General features: G+C 41.1%; 1 protein-coding gene across 1 annotated transcript in view; it reads right to left on the bottom strand.

Annotated features, from left to right (window-relative positions):
* The window catches only part of lhfpl3 (LHFPL tetraspan subfamily member 3), a 277200-nt gene that overhangs the window by 60049 nt on the left and 202501 nt on the right, over positions 1–14650 (bottom strand). Inside the window, exon 2 of the mRNA XM_078235654.1 lies at positions 6665–6901. Coding sequence (XP_078091780.1) covers positions 6665–6901 — 237 coding nt within the window. The remainder of the gene's footprint in view (positions 1–6664; positions 6902–14650) is intronic.

Here is a 14650-nt window from a genome sequence, read left to right as displayed (position 1 = left end):
TGCCGGAGTATGGCGACTAGGGGAATTTCACTTTAACTTCATTGCAGTGTTAATGTAAGCCTATTTGTGGTGAACCATCGTTGGTTCACCACTGGGGGTTGTTATTATGTTACTGTTGGGCTAGGGTGTTGTCACTGTGGGGGTTGTACAATGTTGTTGGGTTAGGGTGTTTACCTGTTATAAGTGTTATCATGGCACATCCCGGTGGGGCCCCGCCTCCGGTGGCGAGGTATAAGACCCTCTGCTCCGGCAGGACCCCTTCAGTCTGAACTGGTGTATTCGTGTTAGTAGTTCCATTGTTAGACAATAAAAGCCTTCAATACTGAAGCCTTGTTCCACGTGCTTGATTGTCGCGCATCACTATTTGTGACTAATAAATAAACTTTACTTTACTTAAGGGCTTCTAAACAAACTGGCTTGTTTCCGTTTTGTGATTTCTGTGTAAATTTTTATATCTGAAAATAAAATCTTGGTTATATGAAATCAGTGCACTGAGCATTCTTAATAGTTTGTGGGCCTACTTTAGTGGAGGGCATGAATGTGATTTAATGCAGTGTAGAATAAGGTACATTTTTAAGGACATGGGAAACTGTAGACAAGACTGTTAACACAGTGGTCACATTTCCAAGCTAACAGATCTTCTGCAGACAGTTTGCAGAATTATTCCAGCAATGCCATTGGATTCTGATTTGCAGCCCCTGCATGCTTCTCCTGGCTGCCCATTTTATGCTCTTGTGGTCCTTTCTCCTCCAGGACTTCCTTGAAGATAACTTATTGCAGAGCAAAGATGTCTCGAGTGCAGCAAATAAGAATAACCCTTGAAACCTTACTTGGAGGACATGCCCAGTTCAAACCAAGTTCCTGAAGCTCTGTTTCAACATGCATTGATATGTATTAGGGTCCCATACCAGAACCCTAAAGTATATTATGAAGCCAAACTAGACCCCAACAATTTTTCTATTTTGGCATATGAGGGAAAGATAATTCGCTCCAAGAGTAGTTCCATTGACAACTTAGGAATCTTTTATCAAAGCAAGCTTCATTCATAGCATAGTTTAAGTATATTAAGTCCAAAGATGTGCAAGTTAGGTGGATTGGCCATGGTAAATTGCCCCTTAGTGTCCCAAGATGTGTAGGTTAGATGGATTAGCCATGGGAAAATGTGTGGGGTTACAGGGATAAGGTATTGGTAAAATAATCTGTCAGAGAGTTGGGTTGAATGGCCTCTTCTGCACTGTAGGGATTCTATGATACTATAGCTCCCAACAAAATGAAACAGCTTCATTCTTAACAGTTGAACAATCTTAAAACATGAAAAGAAACAACTCATTTCTAACTTATCAGCATTTTAGTTCCAAATAAATAACATTCTTCTTACAGACTTAAAACCCACTTTAAATATAGTTAGCAATCACAAATATACTTATGATGAGCGTATACAACCGTGGAGTTTTCAGAGAGATAATGAGCTTTCAGAAGCCTGCAAAACTCTTAACTTCAACCAGAACAGCCAAACTCCTACTCCTTTTCTGCAAAAACCTGTTTCTTTTTCTGCCACAGATTCAGGACTGCACATAAACCACAACATCATATGACCCTATCAATCACTCTAATCTGAAATCTCAGGGAAACTTGAAGTAAACAAAAGTCCATTAACCCTACTTAACATAATATAACCATTTGCAAGGTTGAAGTTAGTAATTATCTTGTTTCCCCGGCATTGGAGCTATATTCCTTCCAGACTGATTACATGTAGAAGAAAGCTGAACTTGAAAATATTTTCCTGAAACATAAAAACACTGTGTGCATTTTATATATATATAAATATATATGCACATATTATTTGCACACTTTCATCACATAGGCTCATTGATAATTCTTGTGAATTCAGCAAATCATTATAATTCTGCTTCGCTGGTATCCTGGGCTACCAAACAGCTGTTATGTATGGCTCTAGAGAGCCTCAAATTCTAATAAGCTACCCTGAGAGTTGGTCTCATATGTGAAATATGATTCCTTAAAATTACAGCATTACAATGTGTGCCTGACAAGCAAGCGTTAATTTGCATAAACTAGACTAGATTTCAAATGTGTTCAACACCGAGAGAATGAAATCCTCTCTTATTTACGTAAATAATGGCAGTGTATAAGAGAGCATGTATGGCTTACAATCTCCTGAAGCCTCCCGATGATACACAAGGCAAACACACCCGGCCGTCCCATTGTATTGGGCAATGGGACCCTGTGCGAGAACCTCTCCGGCAATGTCAAGGGCATCCTGAAACCCATTGTACAAAGAACCCCCAGCTTTTGTCACGACACTACGGACTTCCTACAGAAACTCGGCACACATGGAGCAGTTGAACCAGGAGCACTCCTCGTCACAATGGATGTCTCGGCACTCTACACCAGCATCCCCCACGATGATGGCATTGCTGCAACGGCCTCAGTGCTCAGCGCCGACAACTGCCAGTTTCCAGATGCAATTTTACAACTCATCCGCTTCATCCTGGACCACAATGTCTTCACCTTCAACAACCAGTTTTTCATCCAGACACACGGAACGGCCACGGGGACCAAATTCGCACCTCAATATGCCAACATCTTCATGCACAGGTTCGAACAAGACTTCTTCATTGCACAGGACCTTCAACCGATGCTATACACTAGATACATCGATAACATTTTCTTCCTTTGGACTCATGGTGAACAATCACTGAAATAACTATATGATGACATCAACAAGTTCCATCCCACCATCAGACTCACCATGGACTACTCTCCATTAAGGATGGTCACCTCAGCACCTCACTATACCGCAAGCCCACGGATAACCTCACGATGCTCCACTTCTCCAGCTTCCACCCTAAACACATTAAAGAAGCCTTCCCCTACGGACAAGCCCTCCGTATACACAGGATCTGCTCGGATGAGGAGGATCGCAACAGACACCTCCAGACACTGAAAGATGCCCTCATAAGAACAGGATACTCGACTCATCGATCGACAGTTCCGACGGGCCACAGCGAAAAACCGCACCGACCTCCTCAGAAGACAAACACAGGACACGGTGGACAGAGTATCCTTCGTCGTCCAGTACTTCCCCGGAGCGGAGAAGCTATGGCATCTCCTCCGGAGCCTTCAACATGTCATTGACGAAGACGAACATCTCGCCAAGGCCATCCCCACACCCCCACTTGTTGCCTTCAAACAACTGCACAACCTCAAACAGACCATTGTCCGCAGCAAACTACCCAGCCTTCAGGAGAACAGTGACCACAACACCACAAAACCCTGCCACAGCAACCTCTGCAAGACGTGCCGGATCATCGACGCAGATGCCATCATCTCACGTGAGAACACCATCCACCAGGTACACAGTACATACTCTTGCAACTCGGCCAACGTTGTCTACCTGATACGCTGCAGGAAAGGATGTCCCGAGGCATGGTACATTGGGGAAACCATGCAGACGCTGCGACAATGGATGAATGAACACCACTCGACAATCACCAGGCAAGACTGTTCTCTTCCTGTTGGGGAGCACTTCAGTGGTCACGGGCATTCGGCCTCTGATATTAGGGTAAGCGTTCCCCAAGGCGGCCTTCACGACACACGACGGCGCAGAGTTGCTGAGCAGAAAGTGATAGCCAAATTCCGCACACATGAGGATGGCTTCAACCGGGATATTGGGTTCATGTCACACTATTTGTAACCCCCACAGCTTGCCTGGACCTGCAGAGGCTCACTGGCTGTCCTGTCTGGAAACAATACACATCTCTTTAACCTGTCTTAATGCTCTCTCCTCTCACATTGTTTGTACCTTTAAGATTTGATTAGCTGTAAGTATTCGCATCCCAACCATTATTCTGTAAATTGAGTTTGTGTCTTTATATGCCCTGTTTGTGAACAGAATTCCCACTCACCTGAAGAAGGAGCTTAAGGCTCTGAAAGCTAGTGGCTTTTGCTACCAAATAAACCTGTTGGACTTTAACCTGGTGTTGTTAAACTTCTTACTGTGTTTACAATCTATAACCCCATGGACATTCAGAAACCTGCCATTCTATAGAACTGCAGTCTTTCCTGGCTCTCTGTGGAGAAGATAAATGGAATTGTTTTACATAGGTTACTTGCTTAACACATCTAACTGAATGGCTGTTGGTGAAGTTACCAATGGGAAACCTAAAACTACCCCAAAGCACCAAAAATAAGGGTAGTTGTGATTTCAGCAGCGACCAGCAATGTCGTTCCTATGACAGAGCTGGGTTTTAGTTCAGACATCACAGAATATTTCATGAATTGTAGTCACTGCAGGCACTGTTTCTATGACTAATAGAGGTTTGTGCACCTCTGTCCAAAGGCTCTGGTGTCAAATAGATCAGGTGGGTGCAAAAAGTTTCTGGTGCAGCCTGACTTCACCATCTTGTTCCTTCAAAACGCAGGAGAATTTCCATCGGGAAAACCATTGTAGCAATATTGGATCTGTTGTACAAAAAGAGACGGTGGCACAACTGCCACCAGGATTCCAGAAAACCTAAAGTGGCCTAACAATCTTCTTGTGGACCTCTAAAATTCACAATGTACACATCTCAGTCCCTTGCATCTCAGGACAAAAGGACTGTGTGGACATACTGGAAATTGTGCTGAACTGATGTAATCATCATAACTGATGCACAACATCATAACTTCATTTTGGTCTTACCCACAAACTGGCCTCCTAGACCTATTGTAACCACACTCAAACGATCAATAATGCCCACATTACACCCCAAAATCTTGTGTTATTGACCAGAAAATTTACCCTAAGACCTATCAAAAGCTGACAACTAAACTGCTGTTTAATGGGTGAAGTATTAAACAAATTTTTAATTTATTGAACATTATTCTTCTCCTAAGGCCAAAAAGAGGGGGAGAAAGGCGTGACTTAACATTATCTGCACTAGTTTTCAAAAGTAATGTTCAGATTTTCATCTCAAATTATCTACGAGCTTTTGCTCATATTTTCATGTCAACAATACAGAATTTCAGTTCCTGGACTTAAAATGCTCCTAATATTTCAGCAATTAAATAAGGACTAAAATAACCACACTCCTTAATAGAGAAAAAAATCCTCTTCGATAATAACTAATTTGGGAATAGTACAAATGTGTTTTTCTGTATTACTCAGGAATAGTATAAGTTTTAATTGCTATGCTTTCTGTGAAAAAGGTATGTGATCAAAATATTGTAGGAGCCCTTGAATCATTATTGAGTTGAAGAACAAACAATTTGGTTTATTGTATGGTCTTTATATATGAACTGGACATCCATCCAGACAGAGATGGAATTTAATTAAAATAGGTGATTGGTTATAGTACATCTCCTTAACCCTCAGGCTTAGAAGGCTGAATGCAGGTACACTTTAGGTAATTAATTAGTTATAGAAGCTCACCTTGGGAGAGGTGAATTTGATTGTAACTGAAGGAAAGCAAAATGCTAACCCTTACTGAATATTGTTGTGGACCACAGGCTCTACACAATTAATAATAATAAGAAAGATAGCTTTTTTGTTTAAAATGGTTTAGGAGATAGGATGCAAGGGTAGATTTGCATTCCAAAGTTTTTCCATCAATAGCAAATAAAACAATTTGCAAAACCTCGCCTCAGAAGGTTAAATGAATAGGTTAGTATCCATCTTAAAGTAGGTAATAGAAATGGCACTGAATTGAATAGATGGGCTGAACGGTCTTTCCTCAGTTTTAAGAATTTTATGATCTGGAAAAAAAAAAGTACTTTTCGAAGAAAGAAGTTCTACCATTATTACAAGTCTGTTTTACCATTCTATCCTTAGTCTGTATTTCCATTTATTACTTTCCTAAGAAGGACCTGAATATTCATCACGTTTACTACATACTTCACACTTCCACGATAGATGTTTATACCATTTTGGCAGCTTTCATCTGCAATCAAAATGTTGCATAAATATACAGACTTGAAAACCTACTGGGTCCACACTTTCAGATGGTTGAGTTTTCACATTTCTTAGTCAACTTGCAGGCACCTCTCATACAAATGAAACCTGACATTCGGAACATTTAGTATCGATTCCAAACAGGTCAGTCCAGATGACAGGAATACTTTGTCAATGGATTAGAACAGAAACTGGTACATTCCTCATAAATCAGTGATTGTCGTAGGAGAACGACATCTTAAGGAACATTGCAATTGCATTGCGCAACCAAACGGGTTTGACCTAGATTAGTTAAGAAATCAAATTCTTCTTCCAAAAAGACATCAAAATAACAACAAAACTTCCTTTTGAAGAAATCTGAAAGTGCGGAAATACATGTTATAATTAATGCAATTGGCTTGCATTATCAGTTCATTATTAAAATCTAATGCTCGGATGTTCAAATCTCTGAACTATAATTTTTTTGCTGTTAATATTAATTGTGGCAATAAAATTCATGGATATATATTTTGGATTTTAAAAACAAAACATTTAGATATTTTCAGTAATGGATCAATTAATTTTCAGAACTGAGCAAATGGGTATTTGTGGTCTAGGTTTAGATTTACTTTCATGAGGATATAAATCATGCTTTAAATATTTATTCAGGTCAACTGAATAAAATTATCTTCATAATTCTCAGTGGTTTAATATGACTGTGAAAAGAAATCATACCTTTGGTATCCACTTTGAAGTCCTCTGGCAGTAAGCCATCTTGCCTGTTGCCTAGGACAAATGCCAGAAACGAAAGGATGAGTGCGTCAAGGATTCCAATAATAGCCAGAATGTAGGCCCAGCGGACAGAGCAGGCACCAAGTGTGTACTTGTCTGTCTTTTCACCACACATGCGCTTTACTTCATCTGAATCCCAACCGTCTGGGAAGATCATGCAGCCAAGGATCAAGCAGGCAGCTGAAAAAAGAAATCAAAAAGTGACAAAAAAACACATACCACAAAGCTGGCCACTTATGAAACACAAACTTTAGAATGCGATGACCACACAATGGATGCAGATATCAATCCGATACAAATTCCTGATTGGTTTACTTTGAATTAAATTTAGTTTACTTATATTGACTATGTTCCACCTTCTTAATTCCACTTTGGGATATTTGAATTTTGGACGATCTTTGCTACGCAGTGATAACACCACCCCATACCATTGGCCTCCAGAGGTGGATATAATGTACCGATTTAGTGTTAGTACATATTTTCCAAAGGTCAGGTCTAATTAATTCATGGTTCCTTCATAAAATTTAATGTAAACTTCTCAGTAATAAAATTACTCAACTTTGGGGTGCAAAGCTCAATCCCCACCCCTCACCCACCCACCCCTCACTGAACTTTACATGTCTGTGCCCTTGTACTTTGACCTGTCCGTCATATTGACATTTGTTTCAGGATTCGTGGTTTTGTAGATAATTTGCTTTACCATAAGAAATAAAATGGAACGTGATGGATGACAGTAAATGCCAAAGTGAGGGAATAACTACGTCTTTATCAATGTCAAGAACTCACGTCAAAGAGAAATGTGGTTAAAGGTAGAGTTTCAGTATAGGCCCAGATTAACACTGGAGGATCACCAAAGTCTATGCAGATCTTGTCATTGGCAACTTTGTAAGAAGTTTAACAACACCAGGTTAAAGTCCAACAGGTTTATTTGGTAGCAAAAGCCACACAAGCTTTCGAGGCTCTGAGCCCCTTCTTCAGGTGAGTGGGAATTCTGTTCACAAACAGAACTTATAAGACACAGACTCAATTTACACGGGCGGACACCGAGCGAGTCGGTTGGCAGAACTTTCCGTTTGGACTCTCCTCCGTGTGAGGCCGAGGCGCCCGTGTGCGTTACGGTAGTGGCACTTGACGGACCCGTGGAACGGGGCGGTGGTCTGCGGACGCCGCGTGGGGCACCCGTTCCTCAGGCCGTGCACACCATTTCTCTGGCAAGTCCGAGGGCATCTCCACATCATTGGCAACTTTCCCATAGATCTCATTTGCATACACCTGAGCATTAAAACTGGTGTAAAACAAGCGTAAATTCAGCATAACCTTTTGGGGGCCCGAGTGGTGTCTTTTTGCTCTCTCAATTTTCAATATCCTGAGAATTCATTTCAAACCATCATTTATGTGCTTTAATCACCACTGTATGATTAAGTAAATGCAATTCTGGGTCTCCTCAGGGTTGTGTGTTGTCACTTTTACTTTTCATCCTCTGTATAAATGATTGTCAGAGTTTAAAGACACCATGATCTTGAAGTTTGCTGATGATATATGACTTGTGGATTTCATCAGGAATAAGGAAGTAAATAGGGATTTGGTGGAGGCATTGGTAAAATGGTGCTTTAACAATTCTCTTAAATTGTACAAAAACAAGACAAAAGAACTAGTTATAGATGTTAGAAAAAAGGCCAATTAATGATATTGTTCCTGTGACGATTCATGATGTGGACATTGTAATAGTTACTAACTACAAATGTCTAGGTGTCAAAGTAGATGATACGTTGAATTGGACGGAACAGTGTAGAGGTGTGGTGGCCAAGTGATATACAAAATTATACTAGCTCAAAGTTTAAAAAATCTTTTGGAGTAAATCTTACAATCATGAAACTCTTCTTGATGGCTATGGTTTGCCTGACACTGTTGTTTTAAGAAAGCAGAGAATTTAAGGGTATAGAGACCAATGAACCAGGCAGGGGGCAGTATTTGATGAGCAGATCTTTCTAGATGAAGTACGTTGTTGAAGAATTTTGACAAAAGAGTGTCAAACACAAAGAACAAAGAACAATACAGCACAGGAACAGGCCCTTCGGCCCTCCAAGCCCACGCCGCTCCCTGGTCCAAACTAGACCATTCTTTTGTATCCCTCCATTCCCACTCCGTTCATGTGGCTATCTAGATAAGTCTTAAACATTCCCAGTGTGTCCGCCTCCACCACCTTGCCTGGCAGCGCATTCCAGGCCCCCACCACCCTCTGTGTAAAATATGTCCTTTTGATATCTGTGTTAAACCTCCCCCCTTCACCTTGAACCTATGACCCCTCGTGAACGTCACCACCGACCTGGGGAAAAGCTTCCCACCGTTCACCCTATCTATGCCTTTCATAATTTTATACACCTCTATTAAGTCTCCCCTCATCCTCCGTCTTTCCAGGGAGAACAACCCCAGTTTACCCAATCTCTCCTCGTAACTAAGCCCCTCCATATCAGGTAAAAGGAACACAATGAGAATCGTCCCCTTGTTTCAGTATTACTCCTGGTTGCATTCAGAGAAAAGGTTACAAACTCTCAGATACAGGGCAAATCGATTCCTGAGTGTGTTTGGGCCCTTCTCTATGAGAATTTTTCACATGAATTTGATGTATGGATGAGGATATGCACTCAGGATGGGATTCTGATTATTTCAGTGTATTGGGATTGTTTTTCATACATAGTTAATTAAAGTCAGATCTCAGTCATGAGGTCATTTTCTTTTATTCTTACTATTCTTTTACATTATCCATACAATTTTTTTAAAAATTATATAGAATCATTCTCATAGAATTCTGCTCTTAAGTGTCCAGCTAGCATGAAAATGGGAGAGGTGCAGATTTGTTTTTTGGGTGAGTTTTCATGCCCAATCTTGTGCGCATAGTCCATGGAAAAATGGTCTGGACTGTTTCTGGCTGCTGCAGGCAGTGGGCTGGTCTTAATTCATCAGCTAGCCTCTGTGTCTACACAAGTCCAGTAGCAACTGCAGAGGCAGCTATTACACATGCGCAGATCTCTGATTCTGCACATCTGCAATAGCAGCAGCAGAAATCTGACAGAGACAGAGAGAGCTGTCAGGCCCATGTTGCTGCAGGCAGCCTCAACAAACTCTCCCCCCCCACCCCCAATCGTGGGGGTCCCTGGCCGATCGTGAGGCCCACACCACCCGAAACGCAGCCCCCACCACCCAGACTGATCATGCCCCCCTCACAATGATTATGATGCAGAGTGGGACCCCCTCCACCCCCCCCCCCCCCCCACCTCCCAGTCCAATCTCAGGCAGAGTTTGCAGCAGCCCCCCTCCCCCCGATCTGATTGCCTGCAGAGTGGCAATGGGCACTGCCCCCTCCCCAATCGGGCCATCCCTTCAGGCATTACCCAGTGGGCAGAATAATGCCCACTCCCAGTGAGGCGATAAAGGCGTGAGCCCAGACAATTCAATGCCGGGCTCGCTTATACCATGTAAATGAAGATTAAAATAAATTTGAATAAATTATTCAGTCTCTCACCCATTTTCAGCGAGAGGCTGACCTCACCGGAAATCCGGTTCTGGTAAGATCGTGAGAGCTGAGAAATTGGGCGTGATCCTGATTTCTCGGCTCTCACGCAATGTTACCAGCTCGCCTCAAAATTCCGCCCATAAAGTCAAATTGAATTAAGTCGAGGATTTTAATATTAGAGATTCTGAGGCCATTATAAAGCATTAAGAGATGCATAAAACACATTACAGGTCTCAGTGAGAAAGTTAAAAACAAAAATCACCAAACATCGGAAATAAATTTTAGGGACCAAGAGTGAATGAATGTGTCATGCAGTTTTCACATTTTATGAGTGTACATTTTTGCCTGTTCGAAAGTCTGTATTCAAAGGCTTTTGTATCAGAGTGGCGTTATGTTAATGAACTAAATAGGGGTCTAGTAGTTACAACTTGGGAACAGTGTTAAAGATTAAGAGGAAATTCAAACCTAATGTTTCTTTGATGTTATTGTCCTCAAAACCTATGTATCTTTTTCTGCCAGGTTTTATGGGGAGTAAAGTTATTGTGCAAGTGTGCCCCATTATTTTTGCATTAAACATTTATGTTTTCAGGGTTACGTGAGCCCAATGCACAAGTTCTCTCAGTGAGAAATGAAACAATTATTTGTTAGGTGCATCTCAGGTATACTGAAATAAATAAACACATTTTCATGATATCTATATTTTATCAGGCATCCTACAGTAACGACACGATGGCTCAGATTCTATACACAGCGATGAAGGAATGATGCTCACTTCTAACCTCAGAGAAAGCCACCCACAAAGATTTAATGATCTCTGTGCCGTGAATTTCATTTTTTCCAATGTTAATTTGAATCTGACCCCAAGTCAAGGGATGTCCAGGAAAAGTGATGCCATCAAACAGGATAAACAGCTAATCACATTGAAGAATTTTCACAGACAGCAAACCAATAAGTAAAAGGCACAGATTTCCTTCACTTTTAATTTAATTTTACAGTGAACGTAACTTTTTCAGGGGTTTCTAACAGCAAAATTGTAACGTAAAATGGAAGTTCTCATCAATTCAGTGACAGATGGCCATCCGTGAGGACATCAACATCTGTGGAGAAGCAGGGAAGCATTGATAACAATTTTTTAATTTACATAGGATATAAAGCACAGAAACAGGCCTTTCAGCCCAACCAATCCATGTGGGTGTTAATGCTCCACTTGATCCTCCTCCCAGCTTTCTCCATCTAAATCTATCATTGTAATCTTCTGATCCTTTCTCTCTTGTATGTTTATCTAGCTTCCCCTTAAATGCATCTGGACTATTTGCTTCAAGCACACCACTTGGCAACGAGTTCCACCTTCTTATCACTCTTTGGGTAAATTTAACTGCAAAGGCGCAGAAGCTGATCATTAAAGCAAAGTCCAGATCAACGATTTTCCAGATCATTTACCAATTACTGTACTAACTGTTATAGAATGGTTACAACACAGAAGGAGACTATTCGGTCCATCACGTCCATGTTAAATCATTTGAAGATTCTCTTAAATCTGGTTTCATAAATTTTCTATGATAGCTTACATGAAATACAAATGAAATGCTTTAACTGGGACATGAAATTTATAACCTTTAAAGACTCACTTCAGTTTATTCATAGCTTCAAAACCATATTTTTCCATCCAGCAAATCTAACTGTTAATGATGAGCCAGCCTACCACACTCTATAAAAAAGAGTAGGAATGTTACAGCTGCATCTCAAGTGCGTTTATTTGGCCAAGCTCATGAAACTGATATTTTCCAAATGAGAACTATTTGATATGTGTACGTCAGCTGTGGTTCAGTTGGCAGCCCTCTTGCTTCTGAGAAACAATGTTGTGAGTTCAAATCCCACTCCAGAGCCTTGAGGGAAGAGAAATCTAGGCAGACGTTACAGTGCAGAACTGAGGGAGTGCTGCACTCCTTTCGGAAGAGCCATCTTTCAGATGAGATGTTAAACCATGCCCCTGCCTTCTTTCTAACATGGGGGGTGAAGAACCTATGGCACTATTTTGAAGAAGAGCAAGGGTGTTTTCCCTGGTGTCCAGGCCAATATATATCCCTCAATCACTATCACAAAAACCGATTATTTGGCCATTATCACATAGTTGTTTGTGGGATTTTGTTTATGCAAATTGGTTGATACATTTCCTACATTACAGCAGTGACTATGTTTCAAAGTGTGTTTCATTGATTACAAAGCACTTTTGGACATCCTAAGCTTGTGAGAGATGCTATATAAACATAAGACCTTCTGCTGTTCTTTATGTAAATCGCACACGTGGAACAACATATTTTAGTTGTCAGTAGCATTAGAAAATGTTCCAGATTTCATGGACATGTTCACTTAGGCTCCTGACACACAGTAAACAGATTATCTCACCAGTGATAGTGAACCCCCTACATTCTTTCATTTCTGTACAAGATAATCAGATCACTTGCTGTATCATCAATCCTTCATATCAATTGTCATACCTCTGTCGCTGGTGAGATACCCTCTACTTTTTCATATTCATTCTAAATCACAATATTTCTCAAACCACCCTTCATTTTAGCGAAGCTTGAAATGAAATAATATTTCCATCGATCAACATTTATCACTGACAGTTGCGGCCATTTCAGGCTATAATAGCTCACCAACAAAAATAACATGCAGTGAGCCGTTAGATTGGTATCAACTAGTTTAACGTTTTGCAGTGTTGAAATTAGGAATAGTCAAATTATACTTCTACATTATCATGTTTTTTTTACTTTCATAAGATGTTTCTTTATTTCATCTTTAGAGGTCTCCAAGTCATGCAACATTTTTAGTTGTGATGTCAGGGGGCTTCGCTCAGATCTCTGTTAATCAGTTAGCCGTTAAGAGGTGCCTTGCCCTGTGTGAGAAGGGCATTTAGCCTATTTTAACAGAGCTTGACTTTTCTCAATGTTTTTGCTGGGTTTTGATCATTGAGTGTACTGGCAATCCTGTGGTAGGTCCTGGATGTGACCATTTCTCATAGAATCATAGAATCTCTACAATGCAGAAGGAGACCATTGAGTCTGCACCGACCACAATCCCACCCAAGCTTTATTCCCACAACCCCACATATTTACCCTGCTAATTCCCTGACACTAGAGTCAATTTAGTATGGCCAATAAACCTAACCTGCACATCTGTGGTCTGTGGGAGGAAACCGGAGCACCCGGTGGAAATCCACAGACACGGGGAGAATGTGCAAACTCCACACAGACAGTGACCAGAGGCCGGAATTAAACCCGGGTTCCTGGCGCTGTGAGATAGCAGTGCTAACCACTGTGCCACCCTGGGTTTCTACTCTGGATTAGCTATGGGTGACATTCTCAATGCAACTTCAGGCTTTCCCCTGTCTGCTCGCTGATATTGCCAAGAAGATATGAACACATTAAAATCAGCAGCAGCAGCATTGAAATCCCCAAATAGCATGATCTATGTTCTATTGCACAGTGTGATTTAGGAAGAAATAAAAGAGGTGGCACTGATGGAAGTGCTTTACATTAGAGCCTACAGCCCAAAGAAATTTTCAAGAGCAATAACTGGAGAGACAGAAAAGATTCTGATAAAGAGTCAACCTGAAACATTTTGGGTGGAAATTTACAAAAAAATTCTTAAGTGCCGAACGAATGAGAAAACGGGCGAGTTTCATGAGGTGGTGGAGCTATGAGAGCCCGGACAATAGCATCCGGGACTCATTAATGACATGCAAAGCACATCATTAAATATTTTATTCAGCTTCAAACCTTTTCTGATCAGGGGAGGTGAACAACCAGGCATGAACCTGATTTTTCGCCTCCCACCCGATCTTAGCACTTTGCCTCACCGAAGGTCAGGCGGGATGAGGTTGTAAGATCGTGGTCTAACTCTGTTTCTCGTCACAGATGCTGCCAGATCTGTTGAGAATTTTCATCATTTTCTGCTTTTACTAAATATTTTGAAGCTTTTGAAGAGGCATGGGCATATAAGATATTATCTCTTCTGAAAAATGTATTAGAGGCTATACAGATCCTATGAATACCTTAATGAGGAGCCCTGCATTAGAAGAGATAACTTCACCATATGGACAATATGGCTACATTAAGATCCATAACCAAGGTAATCTGCCTATGTCTGTGAAAATGGCAACTGCATTGAACTTATTAACCGCGAAGCCACAGGATGTCTGTAATATTACCCAAGGGTTATAAATACTGGCCACAAATACAGGTAACTCACACAAGTTTTAGCAGAGCTGGGAAATTCAGTCAGTTTGGCAGGTTGCTGATTTTCCCAGGTTCCCATTAATGGATGGAACGCATGCACCAATGCAAACACCTATCATTAACACCCTCAACTTTTCTAACAGAAACTTACCGACTGACTCAATTGAGCATAAC

This window comes from Mustelus asterias, chromosome 19 (assembly GCF_964213995.1).
Source record: "Mustelus asterias chromosome 19, sMusAst1.hap1.1, whole genome shotgun sequence".
Classification (NCBI taxonomy): domain Eukaryota; kingdom Metazoa; phylum Chordata; class Chondrichthyes; order Carcharhiniformes; family Triakidae; genus Mustelus; species Mustelus asterias.
This window is presented reverse-complemented; position numbering and strand designations above follow the sequence as displayed.